The 24116-nt window shown below is 48.2% G+C and overlaps 1 protein-coding gene and 1 non-coding gene across 4 annotated transcripts in view; one reads left to right on the top strand and one right to left on the bottom strand.

The window, feature by feature from the left end:
- Window positions 1–24116, top strand: part of IGSF21 (immunoglobin superfamily member 21) — a 404504-nt gene that overhangs the window by 52205 nt on the left and 328183 nt on the right. Inside the window, exon 1 of one of the 3 annotated variants that reach the window (XM_029066238.2) lies at window positions 6862–7016. The exons of the other annotated variants lie outside the window; for them this stretch is intronic. Within the exon in view, the coding sequence (XP_028922071.1) occupies window positions 6998–7016 (19 nt within the window). The 5' untranslated portion in view covers window positions 6862–6997. Of the gene's footprint in view, window positions 1–6861; window positions 7017–24116 lie in introns of those variants that run through there. 3 annotated transcript variants of the gene reach the window in all.
- On the bottom strand, window positions 19293–19430 carry LOC114812434. The gene has a single exon (XR_003760087.1). It is a non-coding gene; the product is annotated as a small nucleolar RNA SNORA7 (small nucleolar RNA).

Here is a 24116-nt window from a genome sequence, read left to right as displayed (position 1 = left end):
TCCTCCCGCGGTCCCGGAACGCCCTCCCTCCTCACCTCCGCCAAACTGATTCTCTTCCCCTCTTCGAAACCCTACTTAAAACTCACCTCCTCCAAGAGGCCTTCCCAGACTGAGCTCCCCTTCTCCCTCTACTCCCTCTACCATCCCCCCTCCACCTCTCTGCAGCTTAACCCTCTTTCCCCCCCATCTCCCTCTACTCCTCCCCCTCTCCCTTCCCATCCCCTCGGCACTGTACTCGTCCGCTCGACTGTATATATTTTCATTACCCTATTTATTTTGTTAATGAATTGTACCTCGCCTCGATTCTATTTAGTCGCCATCGGTTTTTACGAGATGTTCTTCCCCTCGACTCTATTCATCGCCATCGTTCTCGTCTGTCCGTCTCCCCCGATTAGACCGTGAGCCCGTCAAACGGCAGGGACCGTCTCTATCTGTTGCCGACTTGTTCATCCCAAGCGCTTAGTCCAGTGCTCTGCACATAGTAAGCGCTCAATAAATACTATTGAATGAATCTCTCCCAGAATGCCTCACCTCCATCTGCCATCGTTCTGGTGGTGTATCCATAAAATTTTCTTGGTAAAAATACAAAAGTGGTTCGCCGTGCCTCCTTCCACACGGTAAACTTGAGTCTCCACCCTCGACTCTCTCCTATGCCGCTGCTGCTCGGCACTGGTGAGTTTTGACTTGTAGCAGATTGCCTTCCACTCGCTCTCCACGGCCCAAGTTAGGAATGCGTATGACTCTACTTGACTCTCCCTTCCATGGTCAAGACTGGTAGAGTACTGGAAATTCTCCAGGCGTGACCCTGAGAGGGAGCTTAATATAGTGCTCTGTGAAACATCGATCAGTGGTATTTATTGTTTGCTGTGTGCAGAACGCTGTATTAAGTAGTTGTACTAAGCACTTGGGAGAGTTTAATACAACAAAGTTAGTATTTACATTTCCTGTCCACAAAGAATTTGCATTCTAGAAGAGGAGCTTAAAGTTTAGAGTAGTAAATACTCAAAAAATACCATCGGTTTTATGGCGTATATTAAGGGATCAGCATGGGGTAGTGGACAGTGCATGGGCCTGGGAGTCGGAAGGTCATGGGTTCTAATCCCATCACTGTCACTAGTATTCTGTGTAGCCTTGGGTAAGTCACTTCACTTCTCTATGCTTCGGTTACCTAATCTAATAATAATAATAATGTTGGCATTTGTTAAGCGCTTACTATGCGCAGAGCACTTTTCTAAGCGCTGGGGGAGATACAGGGGAATCAGGTTGTCCCACGTGGGGCTCACAGTCTTAATCCCCATTTTACAGATGAGGTCACTGAGGCACAGAGAAGTGAAGTGACTCGCCCCCAGTCACACAGCTGACAAGTGGCAGAGCCGGGAGTCGAACCCATGACCTCTGACTCCGAAGCCCAGGCCCTTTCCGCTGAGCCACGCAAATGGATATTAAGACTGTGAACCCCACTTGGTACTGGGACCGTGTCCACCCCAGCTTGTATCCACCCCAGTGCTTAGGTCAGTGCCTGGCACATAGTAAGCACTTAAGGAACACCGCAAGTATCGTTATTATTATTACTATTGTATGCCATAGTTATGATTATTCACTGAAAACCCGAGTTGAGTCCGGGAGTTTCTGCCAAGCTTCCTTCCAGGCCGCTGGCAAACCTGTTGGTCAGTAAATAGTATTTATTGAGCATTTATTCTGTGCAGAGCACTGTACTGAGAGCTTAGGAAAGAACAAGACGTTCCCTGCCCACAGTGAGTTTACGGTCTAGAGGGGAGACAGACGCCAAAATAAATAAATAAATTACAGATATGTGCATAAATGCTGTGGGGCTGGAAGGGGGAATGAATAAAGGGAGCAAATCCGAGAGACACAGAAGGGAGTGAGAGGAAAAGAGGGCTTAGTCAGAGAAGGCATCTTGGAGGAGATGTGCCTTCAGTGAGGCTTGAAAGCAGAGAAGAATAATTGTCAGTTGGATATGAGGAGGGAGGGCATTCCAGGCCAGAGATAGGAAAGACACACCTGTGTCAGGTTGGACACAGTACCTGTCCCACATAAGGCTCACCACCTCAATCCCCATTTTACAGAGGAGGAAACTGAGGTACAGAGAAGTTAAGGGACTTGTCCAAGGTCACACAGCAGACAAGTGCCAGAGCCGGGATCAGACCCGTGACCTCGTGATTCCCAGGCCCTTACCCTATCCACTAAGCCAGGTATCAGAATGGGGTTGCCCCTGCTATCTCATCTCGTGACTCTTCTACTACAACCCAGCCTGCACATTTTGCTCCTCTAATGCTGACCTTCTCACTGTGCCTCCACCTCGTCTAACTCGCCTCTCGCCCGCATCCTGCCTCTGGCCCGGGACACCCTCATATCCTCCAGACAGGTATTCTCTCCCACTTCAAAGACTTACTGAAGGCACACCTCCTCCAAACTGCCTTCCCTGACTAAGCCCTCCTTTCTTCTTCTCCCACTCCCTTCTGCATCACCCTGATCTGCTCCCTTTATTCATCTAAACATATTCATTTATATTACTGTCTATCTCCCTCTCTAGACTGTAAGCTCATTGTGGGCGGGGAATGCGCCTGTTTACTGTTACGCTGCACTCTCCCGAGCACTTAGGACAGAGCTCTGCACACGGTAAACGCTCAATAAATAGGACTGGCGGTTTTGGCAGGGCCAGGGCTGGAATCCCATGGAGATTTCCCCTCTTCCCTCCGTGGCTCAAGCGTGTCTGACTGCCCTTGGGCTCTGGCGGTCCCCCCTAGTTTACAACAGGCTCCTCTTGGGGTCCCAGGTAAAGAGGACCACAGCCCCCACCTGCAGCCACCACATCAATCAATTAACCAATCAATCAGTGGTGTTCAGTGAGCACTTACTCTGTGCAGAGCACTGTGTTAAACGCTTGGGAGAGTACAATAGAGTAGGTAGATACAGTCCCTGCCCTCAAGGAATCTGAACCCCCTTCTCAACCGGAAAACCCCGAGCCTGCAGCCCCATAGAGAAGCAGCGTGGTTCAGTGGAAGGAGCCCGGGCTTGGGAGTCAGAGGTCATGGGTTCGAATCCCGACTCTGTCACTTGGCAGCTGTGTGGCTGTGGGCAAGTCACTTCACTTCTCTGTGTCTCATTTACCTCATCTGTAAAATGGGGATTGACTGTGAGCCTCACGTGGGACAGCCCGATTACCCTGTATCTACCCCAGCGCTTAGAACAGTGCTCTGCACGTAGTAAGCGCTTAACAAATACCAACGTTATTATTATTAAGTCACTTCACTTCTCTGTGCCTCAGGTACCTCATCTGTAAAATGGAGATTAAGACTGTGAGCCTCATGTGGGACAACCTGATTACCCTGTATACCCCAGTGCTTAGAACAGTGCTCTGCACATAGTAGCGTTTAACAGATACCAACTTTATCATTATCATCTCCTAAACCACTCTCTGGAGGTTGATTTCATTGGGAGGCGGAGCCCACCAGAAAAGTCAGGCGCTTAGGGGCTTCACGAGATACAGAGGAGTCCAAGAGGCTTTCTCATATTGTGCTCCGCTGGGTTGGAACAGCACTGCCAATGATGGGGAGAAATGGAAAGAGATGAAGACGTTATCGGGTTTTGTCTCAGCATCCGCACAAACCGTGTAACTGTTATGGATGATTCTGTCTGCTTTAGAGCTGTTTGTTTCATTAGTGTCCACGGAAGACAGTAATAGGCTTATAAAAGGCCACCGTCTCCATTCTTAATCCCGGTCAGCGGGCGGAGGGGTTGAGGAAGCAGGGATCTGGGCAGGAGGCAAAAAAATCGACTGGGCCTGGTTAAAATTGGCAGAGGGAACTCTGGGGCTACAGAGAGGGACTCTAGACGCCCCCCCCCCCCAAATAGCACCCAGGGAGGTAATAATAATAATGTTGGTATTAGTTAAGGGTTTACTATGTGCAGAGGACTGTTCTCAGCGCTGGGCTAGATACAGGGTAATCAGGTTGTCCCACGTGAGGCTCACGGTCTTCATCCCCATTTTACAGATGAGGGAACTGAGGCACAGAGAAGTTAAGCGACTTGTCCACAGTCTCACAGCTGACAAGTGGCAGAGCCTGGATTTGAACCCATGACTTCTAACTCCCAAGCCCGTGCTCTTTCCACTGAGCCATGGCCGGGAAGTCAGAAGGTCGTTTGTTCTAATCCCAGCTCTGTCACTTGCCCACTGTGTGACCTCGGGTAAGTCACTTCATTTTTCTGTGCCTCAGTTGCCTCATCTGTAAAAGGGGGCTTGAAACTGTGAGCCCCAGGTGGGACAGGGACTGTGTATAACACGATTTGCTTGTAACCACCCCAGCATGTGGTTTCAGGGCCTGGCACATAGTAAGCACTTGACAAATACCACAATCATTATTATTATTATTATTCCTTCCCTATATTGCACTGAAAAGCCTTCCAACAGCAGACTCTCCACGGAGACTGGGCCGAGTGGGGATCGGGATCTGATCACTAGAGCACTCAGCCACTGAGGCCCTGTCAGCTGAGAGGGTCTCGGAGGGGAGGCCGAGAGCGGGGCGACGCTGAGGATCAAACGGTGACGGGGGCTGCCGGCCAGGGACCTGAACTAGTCGTGCTACTCGTCGCGGCTGGCTCGGGGATGACAGGCGAGGGCGTTCGCCTGGGGTTTGCAGGGCCCCGGACAAGGAATGTGGCAGAGACATGAATCAGACTCACGAAGCTTTGAAAGCACCCACCTGTCTTTAATATAACAATCCCAGTTCTGAGCATCCTGCAGCTTTGTTAGGTCACAGACGTGGCGAAGTGAGGGACGGAGATGCTGTGTTCCAGAATGTAGGGCAGGTTTGAGGGTTTATCGGGCCTTTTTCTCTGCGAGTCTTCATGCCTGACTTTTAGCCGGTCAGAATACGGGTGGGGGGAAGAAGTTCCATGATTCTTTGAATTTTTATAAGGCTTTTGTTTTTAAACCGTTCGCTCATTCTATCCTCCCAGTGTCCCTGTGACAAGGTGTGATATCTTTCCCGATAACAGACGGACATTGGGGAGCACAGAGAGATTAAGTGATTTTCTTTTTGGAGCACAGAGAGATTAAGTGATTCTCTTCAGGTGGCACAGCATATCAGTGATGGAGCTGGGTCTAAAATCCAGGATGGCCTTCTGCCTCTTTGAAGATAATAATTATGGTATTTGTTAAGCCCTTACTTTGTGCCAAGCACTGTTCTAAGCACTGATCTATATGGTGTAGTGGATAGGGCACGGGCCTGGGAGTCAGAAGGTCAAGGGTTCTAATCCCAGCTCTGCCACATGTCTTCTATGTGACCTTGGGCAAATCACTTCACTTCTCCGGGCCTCAGTTACCTCATCTGTAAAATGGGGAATGAAACTGTCAGCCCCACATGAGACAGGGACTGTGTCCTACTCGATTTGCTTGTTTCTACCCCAGAGTTTAGTACAGTACCTGGCGCATAATAATTATGGGATTTGTTAAATGCTTACTATGTGCTAAACACTGTTCTAAGTACTGGGGTAGATACGAGGTAATCAGGTTGCCCCAAGTGGGGCTCACGGTTTTAATTACCATTTTGCAAATGAGATAACTGAGGCACAGGGAAGTTAAATTATTTGCCCAAGGTAACACAGCAGAAAAATTGCAGAGCTGGGATTAGAACCCACGTCCTCTGACTCCCAAGCCCGTGCTCTTGACGCTAGGCCTTGTTGCTTCAGTGCTTAACAAGTACCATAATTATTATCATTATTATCTACACGCTCAGCTCCCCCACCGGCTTGTAAACTCTCGGAGGGCAGGGATCATGTCTTCCTACTTTACTTGTACTCTCTCAATTGCTTAGTTCGGTGCTCTATACAGAGTAAGTGCTCGGTAACAGTTGTGATATTCAGTTGCTTAGTATGTGTCAAGCCCTGGACTAAGCTCTGGAGGAGAAAAAGGTAATCAGGTGCCACATGGGGCCTTACAGTCTAAGTAGAAGGGAGAACTGGTAGTGAATCCCCATTTTGCAGATGAGGGAACTGAGGAACAGAGAAGTTAAGCAACTTGCCCGAGGTCACACAACAGGGACGTGATGGACCTGGGATTAGAATCCACGTCCTCTGGTATCCAGGCCTATTCTCTTTCCAATAGACCACACAGCTTGAGTGATGGATCTGAATTTGACTTTTAGTGGGTCTGGTTCCCTATAGAAGCTAAGGAGGATACATCTGTTCTGACTCTGAATGAAGGACCCACAGCTGAAAGGGATGAGGAAAGAATGAGACAGAGAGAGAGAGAGAGAAGGAAGGGGTGTGGGGAGGAAACTCTATCACTGGCCACAACTGTATAAGAAACAGATCCCTCCACTCTATCGGCTTCAGTTGCTATTTTTTAAAGTTGACAGTTTCACCTCTCAGGCCTTCTGAGCTGCTCCCTTGTGCAGGAAGACTGAACAGTTAGATAGAGGACCAGATCGGCAAGAGAAGTGGGATTTGGGGTAAATGGAGGCAGTTGTCTATCTCATCCCTTTTCCCTCCCCTCATCTCTCTTCTTGCCTGCACAGGCTCCAGCAGCTCCATTCATTAAATCATATTTATTGAGTGCCTACTGTGTGCAAATCATTGTAATAAGTGCTTGGGAGACTACAGTACAACAAACCCCTTCCCGGCCCACAACAAGCTCACATCTGATCACATGACCACAGGCAGCTGAGGCAATCACCCTCCCAAGAACCTAGAGGAGGAAGAGGCAGCTGTTGGCCGTACCGAATTATACTCAGTCGTCGGCCATGCAGAAGGGTCTGTTGAAAGTTAACTAGGAAATAAAAGGAAAAAAAAGCAACATTTCCCAGGAGGCAAGGGGCTGACTCGTGTTCTTTTTGCCCCACATTAGGGCAAAGCTCCTGAGCTATCTTAAGCAGGCTTAGGGATGAAAGATGGGCAGCTCCTTCTCTTTTTCTTTGGATGCTGAATGGTGAGGTGCTTCTTTGTCTCCCTCATGGATTAGTCCCGGTTCCTTAAGATGAGGGGAAGATATGCAGGTAAGTGGTTTATTTTGGAGTTTTGGGATATAAATCTTAGTTTGAGCTTTTAAATCTATGTGGATTCACATCCTTGCATTCATTTTAGTTGTCTCTCTGCTTAAGATATTATTTGAAATCAGAGCCTCATAGTTATTCTAGGTGCTTATGCAGAGTTCCATTTTAGATTCTGAGCAGAATCCACTATCTTTTCTAACTTTAGAATACTGCTTTTGGAGAAAGGTTCAAGCTTCTAGTTCCAGGTATTTTAGCAAAGGGGCTCTTACCTTTCCACGGGGAGGATGGGGAAGGCAGGGGAGGTAGAATGTAGAACTTGAAGTCAAATTCAGGGAAGCAATATGGCCAGGGGAAAGAATGAGGGCCTAGGAGTCAGTGGACTTAAATTCTAATGGTGGTTCCACCATGTGTCATCTGTGTGACGGTGGGCAAGACATTTCACTTTTCTGTCTGTTTTTTCAACTGAAATGGGGATTAAGACTGTGAACCCCATGTGGGACATTGTGTTCAACCATTCATTCAGTTGTATTTATTGAGCTCTTACTCTGTGTAGAGCGCTGTATTAAGACCCTGGAAAATATAGTTCAGCGACAGATGGAGACAATCCCTGCCCACAAGGGAGTCACAGTCTTATAGCCACCTTAACTCTTAGTATAGGACATGGCACGTTAAGTGCTTAACAAGTACCGTTAATCACTGGTAGAGAAGCAGCATGGCTCAGTGGAAAGAGCCAGGGCTTGGGAGTCAGAGGTCATGGATTTGAATCCCAGCTCTGCCCTCGTCAACTGTGTGACTGTGGGCAAGTCACTTCACTGCGCCTCAGTTCCCTCATTTGTAAAATGGGGATGAAGACTGTGAGCCCCTCGTGGGACAGCGTGATCACCTTGTATCCCCCCAGCGCTTAGAAAAGTGATTTGCATATAGTAAGTGCCTAAATACCACCATTATTTATTGAGTTCTTACAATGTGGAGAGTATTGTCCTAAGTACTTGGGAGGGTACAGTACAGTGGAATTAGCAGACACATTCCCTGTTTATAAAAGGCTAGTAGTGTGTATACAGCACTGTGTAATTATTTCAGTGAGTACAGTGAAATGGTTGGTAGACATGTTCCCTGCCCACAAGAAGCTTACAGTCTAGTAATCATTATTGCTACCCTATTACTGAGAGATGAAATTGGCCAAGGAGAGGAAGGGAGGACAGCTAGCCTGTAAGTTTTTTTTTTTTTTAAGATATTTAAGTACTTTCAATGTGCTAGGCACCGAACTAAATGTTGGGGTAAATACAAGCTAATCAGGTTGGACACAGTCTGTGTCGCACCTGGAGCTCCCGGTCTTAATCCCCATTTTACAGATGAGGCAACAGAAGTCTGGACAAGTGAAGTGACTTGGCCGAGGTCACATAATTGACCAGTGGCAGGGTCAGGATTAGAACACAAGTTCTCTGACTCCCAGGCCTGTTCTTTCCACCAGGCTATGCTGCTTCTCTTGTTGGGGGCAGGGAGTGTTTCTGCCAACTCTGTTGTATTATAGTCAGAGAAGCAGCGTGGCTCAGTGGAAAGAGCATGGGCTTGGAATTCAGAGGTCGTGGGTTCTAATCCCGGCTCCGCCACTTGTCAGCTGTGTGATTGTGGGAAAGTCACTTAACTTCTCTGTACCTCAGTTACCTCATCTGTAAAATGGGGATTAAGACTGTGAGCCCCACGTGGGACAACCTTGTATCTCCCCCAGCATTTAGAACAGTGCTTGGCACATAGTGAATGCTTAACAAATACCATTATTATTGCAGTCTCTCAAGTGCTTAATACAGTATTCTGTACAGAGTAAGCACTAAATACCAATGATAAATGATTGACCCTAGAGTCCTTCTCCAATCCTTAGCACAGTGTTTGCCCTCCCACTTCAATTGTATTTGAATGTTTACTGTGTACTAAGTGCGTGTAAGTGTTTAATAGATACCTTAGTGGTATTTATTGAGCTTTTACTGTATACATTTGTGCAGAGCCCCTCTTCTAACCAACGTGGATAATGGGGTCTTCCTGAGAACAGTGATGGTGGGCAGGGAATGTTTGTTTGTTGTATTGTATCTGTTGTACTTTCACACAGTAAAGCGCTCAATAAATGATTGAACAAGGGGGAGAGGAGCCTCTCTCTTTTAAAGACTGATCTAAACCACTGTAATCCAGGAACAAGAGCCATCAAGAACCTTCCTAACAAGGAGAGTCAGAGTCAGGACCCCTGAGTTTCTTCCTCCGCCCTGGCCTTTGCTCGTGATCTTGGCCCAGTCACTCTTCCTGCTCTAGCCTCTGTAGGTAAACAGGCTCTGTCTAAAACAAGCCTCACCAAGGAGACCAGAAGCTTAATTGATTAATGTTTGTCAAGTGTTTTGACATCCCCAGACGCAAGGTGCTGTATAAAGGTGAAGTATTAATACATATATATAATTATGATGTGAGGCCTGGCTGGCGACTTGTTTAAATAATTATCCCGGCTAGAAGCTAATCTAGGTAAGTGGGAAGGGGCCGAATTTCCCGCCGTCTCTAAGATTGCACTGCAGGCCTTCCATACCAATCAGGAGGTTCTAGAACTAATCAGACGTGGATATTTCTGCTTGGGGGAAAATGGTCTGGGATGGCAGGAAAGGGGAGGGTGGAGGGGAGCTAGGCTGGGTTGGAGAGAGTGAGGACAAGGCGGCCCACTTGGAGAGGAGGTGGGAGTCCAGAGGACTGAACTGCAGGAGGTATGGTGGGGATGCTGGGGAGTGGAGGGGAAGGATTTGGGGTTAGGGTTCAGGAAGAAGACAAACCACCTGTCGGTACAGGTTTTCCAGGTATCTGAGATCCTAGGTACCCCAAATGTTCCTCTCTGCCCCCCACAATGCTAGATCACCGGCCCAGCGGTTTCAGTAAACAGGGCCAGCCTCTGGAGCTCGGTCCAGCTGCGGTGGTCGGGGGAGGCTCAGCCCCGGGATTGGGGGCGGTGGGAGGCAAACTGGAGGACCGGAGGAGAAAGAGCTGCCCAGCCTGGGAAGGAGTAGAAAGGATCGAGCCCTTGAGCTGGGCAGCCACAGAGAAGAAACCCACTTAGCTTTGAGACTCCACTTAGCTTGCAAGGCAGGGACTTAGGGGCTCCAGCCAGGGGAATTTTGGATCTCGGGCTCCAGAGCCAAGTCCTTCAGAGGAGGAGGCCAAGGTTGGCCCGGCCATCGGGCGGGAGATACTAAGGAATTGGCATTGTTGTGACTGGGTGAATGTTCACTTTCTTGGCACTGCAGAATGCTGATTAACATGGGATGCCGCTCTTGACCTGGCGGTGACTGATTCACCCTGGAGAATGGATTGGCTCTTTATGGTCTTACAGTCTTAGGCTGGTTGGTGGTGAGCGGGGTGTAGGACCAGGAGGAGAAGACAGGAAGTTGCTTCTGGCTACCCAGTTGGAAGCCATGTGTCACTCCACAATGGGGCAGGTTATATAGCATGGGCCAGTGGAAAGAGCACGGGCCGGGAATCAGAAGACCTGGGTTCTAATCCCCACTCTGCCATTTGTCTGTTGAGTGACCTTGGGCAAATCACTTCTCTGTGCCTCAGGTCATCTGGAAATGGGGACTGTGAGCCCCATGCGGAACAAGGACTGTGTTCAAGCTGATCGTCTTGTATTTACCCTGGTGCTTAGTACAGTGCCTGGCACATAGTGCTTGCCAAATTATTATATACCTTGATTGGTCCCTCACTTGAAGGTGTGTGTGGGGGAGAGAGGGAAAGAGAAGATCCAGCACCTCTCTTCCTATGGTTATCTCTTTGGCCAGTTGGATTTCCTTTTAGTGACATGAGTATGTGACTGCGGTGACCTTTCTTTCCTCCCCCTGACTTTGATTATTTTCTTTTTAAGGCTCTTCTTCTCCCTCTCTCAGGGCAAATAGGCTTGTCTCACGTAGAGGAATGACAGCCTTGCCGGATTCTCTTACCGGCTGGTTCCATTGCTCGTACGCTGTGACCCCCGAAAAGTAAGCGCTCTCTCTGTCTCGCCAATCTTACCATACAGCGAATATTCCCTGACCCTTGATGTAAGTGGACCAGGGAATGTCTGAAGAGCCATCTGAGAGAGGCACTGTGCCTCGAATGTAAGGAGAGGTTTTTGCACAGATGGTAGTGAGCAGCTGATTCGTGCTGCCAAGGCAAAGAGAAGGGAAAGCATTTAAATGTAGCATATAAGTGTCACCAGGAGGGACTCAGAACAGACTCCAAGAAGAACTTCCTGGAGGCCATGACCTCGGCATATGTTAACAAGCATGGTTGAGAGCCTCATTTCCTGATGGTGTTTAGGAGAGGGGAAGAGAAGCATTTTTATTACCATTCCCCTGGCCCCAGCATGGACTGGATCAGAAATCCTCTCAACGGATGCCTTGGAAAATAGCATGTACTTCACAGGTTCTGCAGGCTGTCATCTTTGATTTGGCTGAACAGGTATGAGCATCCTTTTGTGTGTTTATGCCCATCTAATAATAACTGTGGCATCAGTTAAGTACTTAGTAGGCACCAAGCACTATTCTAAGCATTGGGGTGGATACAAGCAACCTGGGTTGGACACAGTCCCTGTCCCACATGAGGCTCACAATCTTAATCTCCATTTTACAGATGATGAAATAGGCACATAGAAGTGACTTGACTGAGGTCACGCAGCAGCCATGTGGCAGAGCTGGAATTAGAGCCCAGGTCCTTCAGACTTCTAAGCTAGTGCTTATCCACCAGGCCATGCTGCTTTTCACCTGAGGCCTCAATAGCTTCATATGAGGTGCAGACTGAATTCCTGCTGCTGTTTTGGCCAGGCGGGCCAGGGCCAGAGCCAGCTTTCCCCCATTACCGTGGACTTGCGATGGGTAGGGAGACGTGTGAGGTGGGGTGGTTGGGTGAGCAGCAGCAGTGGGAGTGTCTCAGAGGTTGGGAAGCCCTTGGCCAACTAGGGTCTTGAGAACATTTCCTGGCCTAGACATCAAGGAAACTGCTATAAGAGACCCCAGGTGACTGAGTAGGAGCGGTTAACCTCAGTGTGCCACCTCTGAACGCCCAGCCTGGGCCAGCTTGTCTGCCTCCAGAAGTTCCTGGGTGATATGGGTGGTGGGCCAGTAGACCCAGCCCTTCCTGGCCTAAGCTCTAGGTCTCCACCTGGCTCGCCACCTTACCTCGTGGGACCCAGAATTAACCTCGTTGGCGGGGACAGGCCCAGGTAGGCAAGCCGGGTACACACCTCCCGTAATGCATCAGGCTTGGGCAGCGACATCATGACGAGCTACTTACTGGAGGCTGCAGCTCTCCCGGCCTGGGCCTTCCAGGCCGCAGAAAATGGAAAGGAAAGGGAGAAAGAAGCAAGTTGATCGTGGGCCACTGTTCCAACCTGCCTCTCAGTGGCTTAGCTGAGTCTTTCAGACCAAGCCTGGTCTGGCTTAGAATCCTAGCACTTGTGAACTTATTTACACACTTCTTAACCCTCCTGTTTATATGCCGGCTCCATTTATTTGGCCATTTTAACTGTAAATATTTGCATATTTGTTTCCCTCCTTAGAATGTCAACTCCTTATGGGCAGGGATTATATCATTTCTTTATTCTCTGCTTCCCAAAAGGCTAGTTCAATACACCACATCAAGTGGGTGCTTGGTAAATGTTGCTCTTCTTACTTCTAAAATGGTTTTCACCAATTAACATCTCCCCTTTCTCTTCCACTCTGCTAGGCCCTTTTTTCCATTGTTCCCAATACATGAGTTTGGAGCCCAGGGATACCCATCCTCCTCCTCCCTCCTGCCCCTTCCACAACTTCCCCCCACCCCAATTGATCCAAACAGTTATTCTATCTCATCTTGATTACTCTATCAGCCTCCTTGCTGATGCTTCTGCCTCCTTTTTCTCCCCACTCCAGCCCCTACTTTACTGTGCTGTCCAAATGGTTTTTGTTTGAAAACATTCAGGCCATATTTCCCCACTCCTCAAACTCCAACCAACCACCCTTCAAAGAGAAACCCCTCACAATCTGCTTTCAAGGACTTCATCATCTTGTCCCCTCCTAACACACCTCTACTTTCCTTCTACAAGTCTGCACACTTCTCTCCTCTAATGTTAACCTTCCTACTGTTCCTGGATCTTGTTTATCTCGCTGACCTTTCGCCCATGTCCTGCCTCTGGCCTGGAACACTCTCCCTCTTCATATCCAACAGATTCTCCCCGCTTCAAACCCTTATTGTAGGCACATCTCCCCAGGAAGCCTTCCCTGACTAAGCCCTCATTTCCTCTTCTCTCATTCCCTTCTGCATCACCCTGACTTGCTCCCTTTATTCATTCCCCCCTCCTAGCCCTGCAGAACTTGTGTGTACATATCTATTACTTATTTATATTAATGTCTGTCTCCCCACCCTTCAGACTGTAAGCTCGTTTGGGCAGGGAATGCATCTGTTTATTGTTGTATTGGACTCTCCACAGTGCCTAATACAGTTCTTGGCACACAATGAGTATTCAATAGATACAATTAATAATAATGTTGGTATTAAGCGCTTACTATGTGCAGAGCACTGTTCTAAGCGCTGGGGGAGATACAGGGTAAACAGGTTGTCCTACATGAGGCTCACAGTTAACCCCCATTTTACAGATGAGGTAACTGAGGCACAGAGAAGTTGTGACTTGCCCACAGTCACACAGCTGACAAGTGGCAGAGCTGGGAGTCGAACCCATGACCTCTGACTCCAAAGCCCAGGCTCTTTCCACTGAGCCAAGCTGCTTCCCCTGAGCCACTGACTCCCCCTGGTTTTGGGACAGTTTCCCTTCCCAGAACCAGTTTCTCAGCTGCTCTGAGTTTATTCAGCTCTTGGAAATGGGGTGCTTCCCTCGCCCCAACTCCTCCCAACCCCCGCTGATGATTAAACACTGTCACACGTCTGCCTAGTCTGGCCTCCTCTGCAGCCAACACATTCCTGTTAATAGCCAGTGTTGGGACAGGAGAGCCGTGAAATTAGCACCAGCCCAATTGCCCAGGCTTTATTGAAATTAGGTTGGTCCGAAGCACAATCAGGCAGCAGGCCCAAAGGCAATTCAGTCTACTCTGCCTCTTTTTTTCTCTCTTTCCTTTATGATGTATTTTCTGGCATCTGGCTCTGGGGAGGAAACCGAGGGTCTGAAGGTAAGAGGAGTAGGAAGTGGCATAAGGGGGAGGGAAGGTTTGGTATTGGCAAATGTGGGCAGGGCCATTGGGCAGCAGAATGGAATTTGTTTTGGCCCAAAGACTTTTGAAAACCGCAAGATGACCTAATTTGGGGGTTAAACCCTAGTAGCTCCTCAGTCGATGCTGCTCCTATGGCTCAGGGGCCTCTAGCAAGGCCTTTCCTACCGACAGCCTGTTTGGCAGGATGGAGATAGAGAATTCAAGGGGTGACTGAGGCGGAAGTTTATTAAACACTGTGTGCATAGAACTGTACTACACATATGAGAATGTCTGGGTCCCTGGCCCTCAAAGGGCTGACAAACTAAGAATGGTCTCACAGTTCTCCCTTCTCTCTGCTTTCTAATAATTGTGGAATTTAAGTGCTTACTATGTGCCAAACACTGTACTAAGCATTAAGATAGATACAAGATAATCAGGTCCCACATGGGGCTCACAGTCAGTGGGGGAGAGAGAATGGATATTGAATCCCCATTTTACAGATAAGGGAACTGAGATACAAAGAAGTTAAGTGAGTGTTCAAGGTCACAAATTAGACAAATGGGATTAGAATCCAGGGCCTCTGTCTCTTAGTCCTGTGGTCTATCCACTAGGCCATGCTGCTTCTCGTGTTCATAATAACCTTCAGTATCTGCAGTCAGGTCCTGAAGCTTTAGGAGGTTCACATTGTCCCCTATGCTGGTTTGTATTCGTTTTTCGAAGTTAAATACCTTACACAGCTGGTTCTCCCAATTCGTGTGGCTCAGTTTCCCATGGTACTGGCCACTCTGCTCCAACGTCGAGGTTGGGCAATTGAGAATCCAGTGGCTCAGACTTCTAGCTGCCTCTTCTTGGCCCTCTCGAGCTTGGAATGAAGGCAGTTTGACAGATGGTCCCTGGGGCAGTTGTGGGATGGGGCTCGGCAGTGGACAGTCCCTTGGGGCTCAGGAGGCTGGCCTGCTCTCTTGGCCCTCTTGTCAGATCCTGCCGCTGTTCTCTGGGCTCAGTTAGTGATGATGATAATTTTGGTATTAAGCACTTTGTGCCAGACACAGTACCTAGCACTGGGGTGGATACAAACAAATCGGGTTGGACACAGTCCCTGTCCCATGTGGGGCTCACAGTCTCAATCCTCATTTTACAGATGAGATAACTGAGGCAGAGTGAAGTGACTTACCCAAAGTCACACAACAGACAAGTGTCAGTGTGGATTATAACCCACGACCTTCTGACTCCCAAGCTCGTACTCTATCCGCAAGGCCATGATGCTTCTCAGGTGGAGGCAAGGGAGTCTTTGAGGAACAAGATGCTTTGTTTCTTGAGTTATCAGCCTGGCTGGTGACCTCCCTGGGCATGCAATCCTTCACTTGAGAGCTGGAGCAGCTTCTAGCTGGGTATGGGGGTGGAGGCATTAGAGGGGGTCCTGGGGCAACTGACCTTCTCCCAGCACTCGGACAGACCACCCAGGGAGTGCCAACTCAGGACGGGGGGAGTCCAAGGTCCTGAGCTGCTGGAGAGGACTCACCTTTGAGAGAAGATTTCCTCCATCTCCCCTGTGTCCCCACAGGCAAGGCTGGCACAGAGCCTGGCCCCATTTCCATGTTCCGCGACGTGCCAACATGGCTCTTTAGAGGGCTGTAATTCATGAAGGGGTAATGGTTTCCTGGTTTGCCTCCACTCTCTCCTGCATCATGATGGGAAACAGGGGTGGCTGGTGCCAAGGAGGTCAGAGCGGCAGCCTGAGGTTCCCTTGGGGCTGAAGTCAGCTGGGCATCATACTGGGTGTGTAAGAAACTGGGGTTTTGCCTGTCATCCTAGGGACGCAGGACTCCTTGAGTGGTGGAGGAGGAGCAGGACAGCTCCTAGGATGACTCAGGGCAGGAGAAGCAGACTCCAGTGACGTCGCAAAGCCAGCACTGCAAGGAGCGATGGGAGGGGGCAGGGAGGACCATCTTCCTAGAGCCACCTGCCTTCCCATATACCCTCAGAGGACCAGGTGGAGACCTCCCGGGTTCCAATACCCCTAGTGGTGAGGTACTTTACAGGATTAGGGGCACCAGGCCTTCCTGACCCCTGTAGGGAAGCAGCAAGGTTACACTCCTCACTCCCTGCCCACCCAGACCTCTTCATGCCCACTTCCCTAATAATAATTATGGTATTTGTTAAGCACTTATGTGCCAGGCGCTGTACTCAACACCGGGGTGGATACAATCAAATTGGGTTGGACATCCCACGTAGAGCTCACAGTCTTAATCCCCATCTTATAGATGTGGAAATTGAGGCACAGAGAAGTGAAGTGACTCATCCAAGGTCACAGAAAAGACACGTGGTGGAGCAGGGATTAGAACCCATGACCTTCTGACTTCCAGGCCCATGTTCTATACACTACTCCATGCTGCTTCTCATCTGAGCAGTAGCAGCGGAAGAGATGCTACAAAAGTGGGGATCTCTGCACCTCCATGCCCTATTCTATCCTGCCTCGGGGGACTGACCTTGTGGAACTGTCAGCTCCTTGAGGGCAGCAATTTTGTCGGATCAGCTATCAGATTTTACATGGTGGGCAGGGAATGTATCTGGGTATTCTTATACTGTACTCCCCCACGAACACAGTACAGTGCTATGCACATAGTAAGTGCTCAATGAATGCAACTGACTGACTACTCTCCCAAGATCTTAGCTCTGCATACAGTAAAGGCTCAATAAATGCCACTGATTGATATCCCTGGGTGCTGCTCCCTCCCAACTTGGAGTATTGGAGATGGAGGGTAACTTTACCTCTCTGTGGGTGGGCACCCATGTCACTCTTGCCATCGCTTCCTAACCCTGCGGGAGACAATGGTGAACCCTGAGACAGGCGACCGGAAGAGTGGTGTGGCTTCAGAGGGGCTCTGTTCTGCGGGCTACCTGGCCTGGACGTTCTCCCCTCTGCCTGATTCGATCTCTCCAAACAAAGACCAGTCCTGTTGGTCGCCTCGCAGCATGCCAGATCCCAGCCATCCCAAACCGCCCAGCTTTCTGACCTTGAGTAGGAGCTTCCCGGGCCTGGGACGAGCTGTTCAGCCAGGCTCCTGGGTTCATGGCATATAATTGTGGTATTTAAGTGCATCCATAGCACCTAATTAATTGTGGTATTTAAGTGCTTGCTAGGTGCCAAGGACTATACTAGAAGCAAGGGGAAGATCCAAGATAATCAGGTTGGACACTGTCCCTTGTCCTACATCTGGTTCACGGTCTAAGGGATAACAGGTATTACATCCCCGTTCTTTACAGGTGAGGAAACAGGCACAGAGAAGTTGTGACATGGTGTGATGTTTCTGGGGCCTCACAGTCTTATGTACCCTGGCTAAACCAGCTTCCAGAGTCGGTTTAGGAGCACCCAGACCCTTGTTGACCTCTACTGGGTCCTAAAGCCTTCCAGGTCTTCCCTTCAAGAGTTGGCTAAGATTTGAAGGAGCTGCCTAAACACTGCAGCCCTATCACTTCCGCTATTCCTTGGTCTCCCGCCCAGACACCTCCCCCAAAGCCTCCAGGGCCTAGCTTCAGGAAGCTCCCAGAGAAAGCACTCCCTCCCCGACCTTTGGTTTCCAAAACCCATATGTCGCCCTGGTACCCAGAGCTTCTCCTCCAGCCCTTTGCAAGCAGACACCGAGGACAGAGATCACACGTGTTTAAATTGCTTTATGCTTAATCAGGTAATAGGCAAACCGAATTCCAGTCCAATATTACACTTTTCCCCGGATCTACTACTTTCCCCCTCCAAGCCCATCGGTTTTTGGAGGCATCTGGAGGTTGCTGCTCCTCTGATTCTTTCCCCTCCTCTCTCTGCACATCCCAGTTTGTGTGTCTCTCTCCAAGTTCTTCATATTCCAGCATGTAACTGTGCTGTTTCTTCCACCCATGGGCAGGAACCTCATTTCTCCCCAGTATTAATTCTGGATTCTGAACCTTGATGGTATCCTAACCCACATAACAGCATCATCTCTGATCCCTCCATGTTTCCCGTGTCCTCCCAGGGTCACAGTTTAGAGCCATCTCTCTGTCCCCCCCCCCTCCTAGGATCACAGCTCAAAGCCTCTCTCTTCAAAGTAACCGAGGGTCTCCCTCCCCACCTATCAGACCCTGTATGTCCTCCCTTCTGACTGACTTGGTTCCAAGTGAATACCATATAATGCATTAATAACTACTCAGTTGAACTTCTCTCAGAGAGGAAAATTTAGGATCCCCTCTCCTGGGTTCCTCTTTCCCCTTATGAAAGTAGGGGTCTATTACAGTGACCATCACATTTGCCCAAAGTAACACAGAGGGCAAATGGTGAAAGTGGAATTAGAATCCAGATCTTCTGACTCTCAAGCCTGTGATCTTTCCACTAGGCATGCTGCTCCTCCCACCTATCTTGCCCAGCCAACGTGTTGATTCTGGCATCTTCCCTGACCCGGAACGATCACTGTTCTGGACCCCAGATGTGCCCTGGGTTCTCCGGCCCCTGTCCCAACCTGGGTGGATAACGGGCCACTAAACTCACATCAGGGATAATTAGCGATGCAGCTGGTAAGTGTATTTTTCCCCCATTTATGCAGATCAATGAAGTAAGAGGCATATAATTAAGTGTTTGTAGTTTAATACATTGTGGTGGGAAGGAAGATGAATTTTAATTACTGGCACTTAATTGGCTGGTCGGAGTATTGATATTCTCCTTACAAGGAATTCATGTCCCTTGGATCCCACCAGCATAGAGACTTTGGGGGCTGCAGCCTGAAGGGTCAGTCGGGCATGGGGATTGGCACTTCTGGTGTCCCCTGGCACAGAAAAATGAGTTTCCTACATAATAATTCTCTTCTCCTTCCTCCTTCGAGTATTGTACTAAGCACTGGGGTCTTGTCTTATGCCGTCGAGTCGTTTCCTATCCGTAGCGACACCGTGGACAAATCTCTCCCAGAATGCCCCACTCTCCATCTGCAGGTCATTCTGGTAGTGGATCCATTGGAGTTTTCTTGGTAAAAATATGGAAGTGGTTTACCATTGCCACCTTTCAGGCAGCAAACTCAAGTCTCCGCCCTCGACTCTCTCCTCTGCCTCTGCTACCCAACATGGGTGAGTTTTGACTTGTAGCAGATTGCCTTCCACTTGCTAGCTGCTGGCCAAGCTAGGAATGGAATGGGTGGGTCTCTGCTTGACCCTCCCCCCTGTAGCCAAGGTTGGTAGAGTACTAGAAACTCTCCAGGTGTGAACCCGAGAGGGGTAAGCACCGGGGTAGATGCAAGATGATTATTTCACAGTTCATGCCTCACAGGCTCACCATCTAATGGGAGAAAAACAGGAATTGAATCTCCATTGTACAAATGAGGAAACTGAGGCCCAGAGAAGTTCAGTGACTTGCCCATGGTCACACAGCAGACAAGTGATGGAGCCAAGGTTAGAATCCAGATCCCCTCTCTCCCAGGCCTGCGCTCTCTCCCCTAAGCCACATTATTTTGTTTTTGCTCCTTGTTCTCACTATCCTTTTGGAGCATCTGCTCAGATAACATTGTACTTTCAGTCCTGGGCTCTTTCCGCTCAAAGTCTAGGATCTAGAGTTTCTGCTTGATGTAGAGGGGAATGGACAACCACCAGAGATTTTTGAGGAGTGGGAATATGTACACAGAATGGATTTTTAGGAAAATTCATAGGCAGCAGAGGGAAGTTGAGGAAGGCTGGAGGGTAGGGAGGTCAGAGAGGAAGCTAGTACAGTATTTCGGGATGGCTGGGACTAGGTCTTGGAGCAGCATAGTGGCATTTCAGATGGAAAGGTAGGGGTAGATTCTGGAAATGTCACTGAGGAAAAGCTGAAAGGAATTTGCAACAACCTGAACAAGGGGGCTGAATGTAAGGGAGGAGTCCAGAATCAGGCCAAAGTTGCTGGCCTCTGTGAAGGGAATGCCTGCCAACTGGCAATGGTCCAAAAGGCATGTAAATGCTTTGGCTTTGGTTTCCTATTTCTTTGTCTCTCTGGTCACTGCTGTATCTCTTTTGGCCTAGGTAACCTCTGTGTTGCCAATTAAAAGCTCTTTGGTGCATCCGTGGTCTCATCATCTCTTGACTTATTTGTTATTTGCAATTGAAGAAAATATCACAGACGGTGGAATTCACACCCAGCTGCTGTGTACCTAAAAAGGCCGATGTGAAACCTACGATCCAGACCTTCCTGTCCACTCAAAGACTTTACTCTGTTGTGCTGATTATGTTGGTTTGCTGCTCCTTGTGCTTTTTTTAATGGTAATTAAGTGCTTAACAATGTGCTGGGCATTGTACCAGGCACTAGGGTAGATAGAGTTAATCAGGTTGTGAGGCTCACAGCTTTAATCGCCATTTTATGGCTGAGGTAACTGAGGCCCAGAGAAGTTGTGACTTGCTCAAGGCAGGCCACACAGCAGACAAATGGTGGAGCTGAGATTAGATAAGAACCCAGGTCCTCTGATTCCCAGGCCTATGCTCTATCCACTGGGTCACGCTGCTTTGCTTTTGCCTTCTTGTCGCTATCCTTTCGGAGCATCTCCTCAGAGTTCCTCCTTTTTTGATCACAGTGTACATCTTGGCCTAACCGAGTCAACTGACTTCCAGCTTTCAGGTGGGATGTTGCATGTCTAAGACTTCATTTTACCACATCCCTAAAACACTTCTTCTGTCCCCACTGCTTCAGTCTTCCCATTCTAGTTCACCGGAAAAGCAGCTATTTGGGTATCCTGCTGCATCCTAAGCCCAGTTGTGTGCTTTCAGTAGGTTCTGGGCAAAAGATGCAGAGATTTTCTTGATGGGACTTGAAGAACCCAGAGTTAACAAAGTTTCTGGTGGATCAGAATCCCATCCTGACACCACTTTCTTGAGTATGAGGTTGATTGCCTTTTGTTTAGATGGTGCTTTTCTGTAGCATTAGCAACAGTGATATTTATTGAGCATTTACTAAGTGCGGAGCATTGTACTAAGCAATAGGGAAAGTTCAGTACAACAGCGTTGGCAGACAAGTTCCCTGCCCACAGTAAGTTTACTGTCTAGAGCGGGAGACAGGCATAAAAATAATTTATAAAGATGTGTTTATCTAAGTGCTTTAGGGTTGAGGATGGAATGAATACAAAATGCACTAAGGTCCACAGCTCTGAGTGCAGAGATGATAGAGAAGGGAGAGTGAGCTGGGGAAATGAGTGGTTAATTGGGGAGGCTTCTTTGAGGAGATACAACCTTAATGCTTTGAAGATCGGGAGATTCAGGGTCTGCCATATGCAGATGGGGAGGGAGAAGGTGGGAAAGGGATCACAGGGAGATCGATGAAATCAAGGCACAGTGAGTAAGCTGATGCTAGAGGAACTAAGTGTGTGTAGGCTGGGCTGTAGTTAGATCCGAGAAATAAGGTAGGGGGCAAGCTGGGTGCTTTAAAGCCAATGGTAAGGAGTTTTTGTTTGATACGGTGGTGAATTGACAACCAATAGAGGTTCTTGAGGAGGGGGGGGGGACTTGGACTGAATGTATTTTTAGAAAAATGATCTGTGCAATGTGAAGAGGCAGGGAGGTCAGACAGGAGGCAGATGCAGTAGTCAGGTGGGATAGGATAAATGCTTGGATCAACTTGGTAGCAGTTTAGATGGACACTGGTTTTTGTTGCTTTGTAATTGTGTTGTATCTGATAGTGTCCAGGCCAACACTCAGTACCCTGGTGGACTGTGAAGATCTAGATATGTTCCAAGACCCTGCCATGATGCTGATGGAAATATTGAGATGCCATTGGGGCTCTTAGATCGCTTTATCTTCCTTGCCGGTCTCCTGCCCTCTCTCTCCCCTCCAACTTCTATAACATGCTACGCATAGATAATCTTCCTCAAGCATCACTTGGCCCCTAATTCCCCTCTCCTCAAACCCCATCCACTGGCTTCCCTCATTTCTTCTCATTAAACATAAGCTCCTCACAACCACCCTCAAGTCTCTACACCTGACCCCACCTTACAAATGTACTCTCCTCACCTCCTCCTCCCCAAATCACTCATTGTTCCTCCAGAGATGATCTCCAACTCTCAACTCTGACTTTTTTGTTTCCCAGACATCGGCGGTAATAGCAGCAGTATTTGACACTTTTTTGGCACTCTCTTAACTCTGCACTCTCTTAACTCAGTCCCCTTACTTGTGCTGCTCCCCAGGAAGTTCCAGAAATTCCTGTTTTTTTCATCCCTAATCACAGAACACAGCTCTCCCCACATCCTAATCCTTCTTTAAATCCCAGCTCCTCCAAGAAGCTTTCCCTAATTAACCTCCAAGCACTGTGAGCCACATCATCCCTTCAACTTGCTTTAGCACTCTTGAATTTTATCCCCTTCTTAGTCCTCTAGCTCTATGTTTGGCTGCTTAGTGTTATAAATATTTTTCCATCTGTCTCCCTGTTTGAGTATAGACTCCTTGGGAGAAAGGAACATGTCAGTTTGTTACTTGTACTTTCTAAAAGTCTACTATGGTGCTCCTCAGAATGGCCCAGTGGATAGAGCAAGTGTCTGGGAGTCAGAAGGACCTGGGTTCTAAATCTGCCTCCTCCACTTGTCTTCTGCGTGACCTCTCTGTGCTTGTTACCTCATCTGTAAAATGGGAATTAAGACTGTGAGTCTTGTGTGAGACAGGAATTGTAACCAATCTGATTACCTTTTATCTATTGCTGTCCTTAAAACAGTGCTTGGCACATACTAAGTGCTTAACAAATACCAATTTAAAAAAAATAGGCACTGATCAAATACTGCCGCTACTACAGTCGATGTTTGTGAAACAGAAGTCAATCTTATTTTTTGAGTGCTTACTGTGTGCAGAGCACTGTACTAAGCACTTGGGAGAGTACAATGTAACAGATGCATTCTCAGCCCACAACAGGCTTACGATCTAGATGAGGAAGACTGTGTTGTCCGTACTATGTGGCGATTTGGCACGCTGCCTGAGCAGGATGGGTTGCTGCTATTTAGCAGTGTGGCTTAGTGGAGCAGAGTCCTGGGAATCAGACCTGGGTTCTAATTCTGGCTCCAGCACATGTCTGCTGTTGTGACTTTAGGCAAGTCACTTATCTGGGCCTCAGTTACCTCATCTGTAAAATGAGAATTAAGAGCGTGATCTCCATAGGAGACAGGTACTGTTTCCAATCTAATTAACTTGGGTCTCCCCAGTGTTTAGAACAATGCTTGGCATATAGTAAGTACTAAACAAGTACCATAATTATTATTAGCTTTTTCTGCCCCCATGCGGGACTGATGACTTTGTTTTCACATTTGGGCATCGCTACCTTTCCACATATAGAAATCCCCCATGATCATCAGTTTGTCAAGTTTTATTATTGCTTCATTAAGTATGTCCAGATCAATTGTAATGATGATTTGTAATTTTGACTAGAGTGTTTACTACGTACCAAACACTGTACTGAGCTCTGGAGTAGATACAAGAAAAGCATTTAGGACAGTGCTATGCACACAGTAAGTGCTCAGTAAATACAATTGCATGAAGTTGAATGTAGTCTCTGTCCCTCAAGAGGCTCACAGTCTAAGTAGGAGGGAAAACAAATGAGCAAACTGCAGCCCAGAAAAGTTAAGGGACTTGCTCAAGCTCATTTATCAGGGAAATGGTGGAGCTGGAATTGACTCCCAGGTCTGAGCTTTTTCCATCACTGATCCTGTTCAAGTCACTTTCCCTCTACGAGCCTCAGTATTCGACTAGTTGGTCACACCTACCTTCTCCCCAATCAACAATAGAGCCAGGAAATGAGTGTTTAGAAAGTGTTCTGTCCTTTGGAGACTTGCTATTATTTTAAAGATTGGACCAAGGGGTTGGGTTAAGTTTAGTTGCATTGGCCTCAAAACTGTAGCCTAGAGTTAAACAGCCCATTCTAAATACGCTTCTGATGAGTGAGGAATAAATATGCCCTTGGGCAGCA

Source organism: Ornithorhynchus anatinus, chromosome 5, assembly GCF_004115215.2.
Source record: "Ornithorhynchus anatinus isolate Pmale09 chromosome 5, mOrnAna1.pri.v4, whole genome shotgun sequence".
Classification (NCBI taxonomy): Eukaryota; Metazoa; Chordata; class Mammalia; order Monotremata; family Ornithorhynchidae; genus Ornithorhynchus; species Ornithorhynchus anatinus.
The sequence above is the reverse complement of the archived record's forward strand: the minus strand, read 5'-3'. Positions and strand labels throughout refer to the sequence as shown.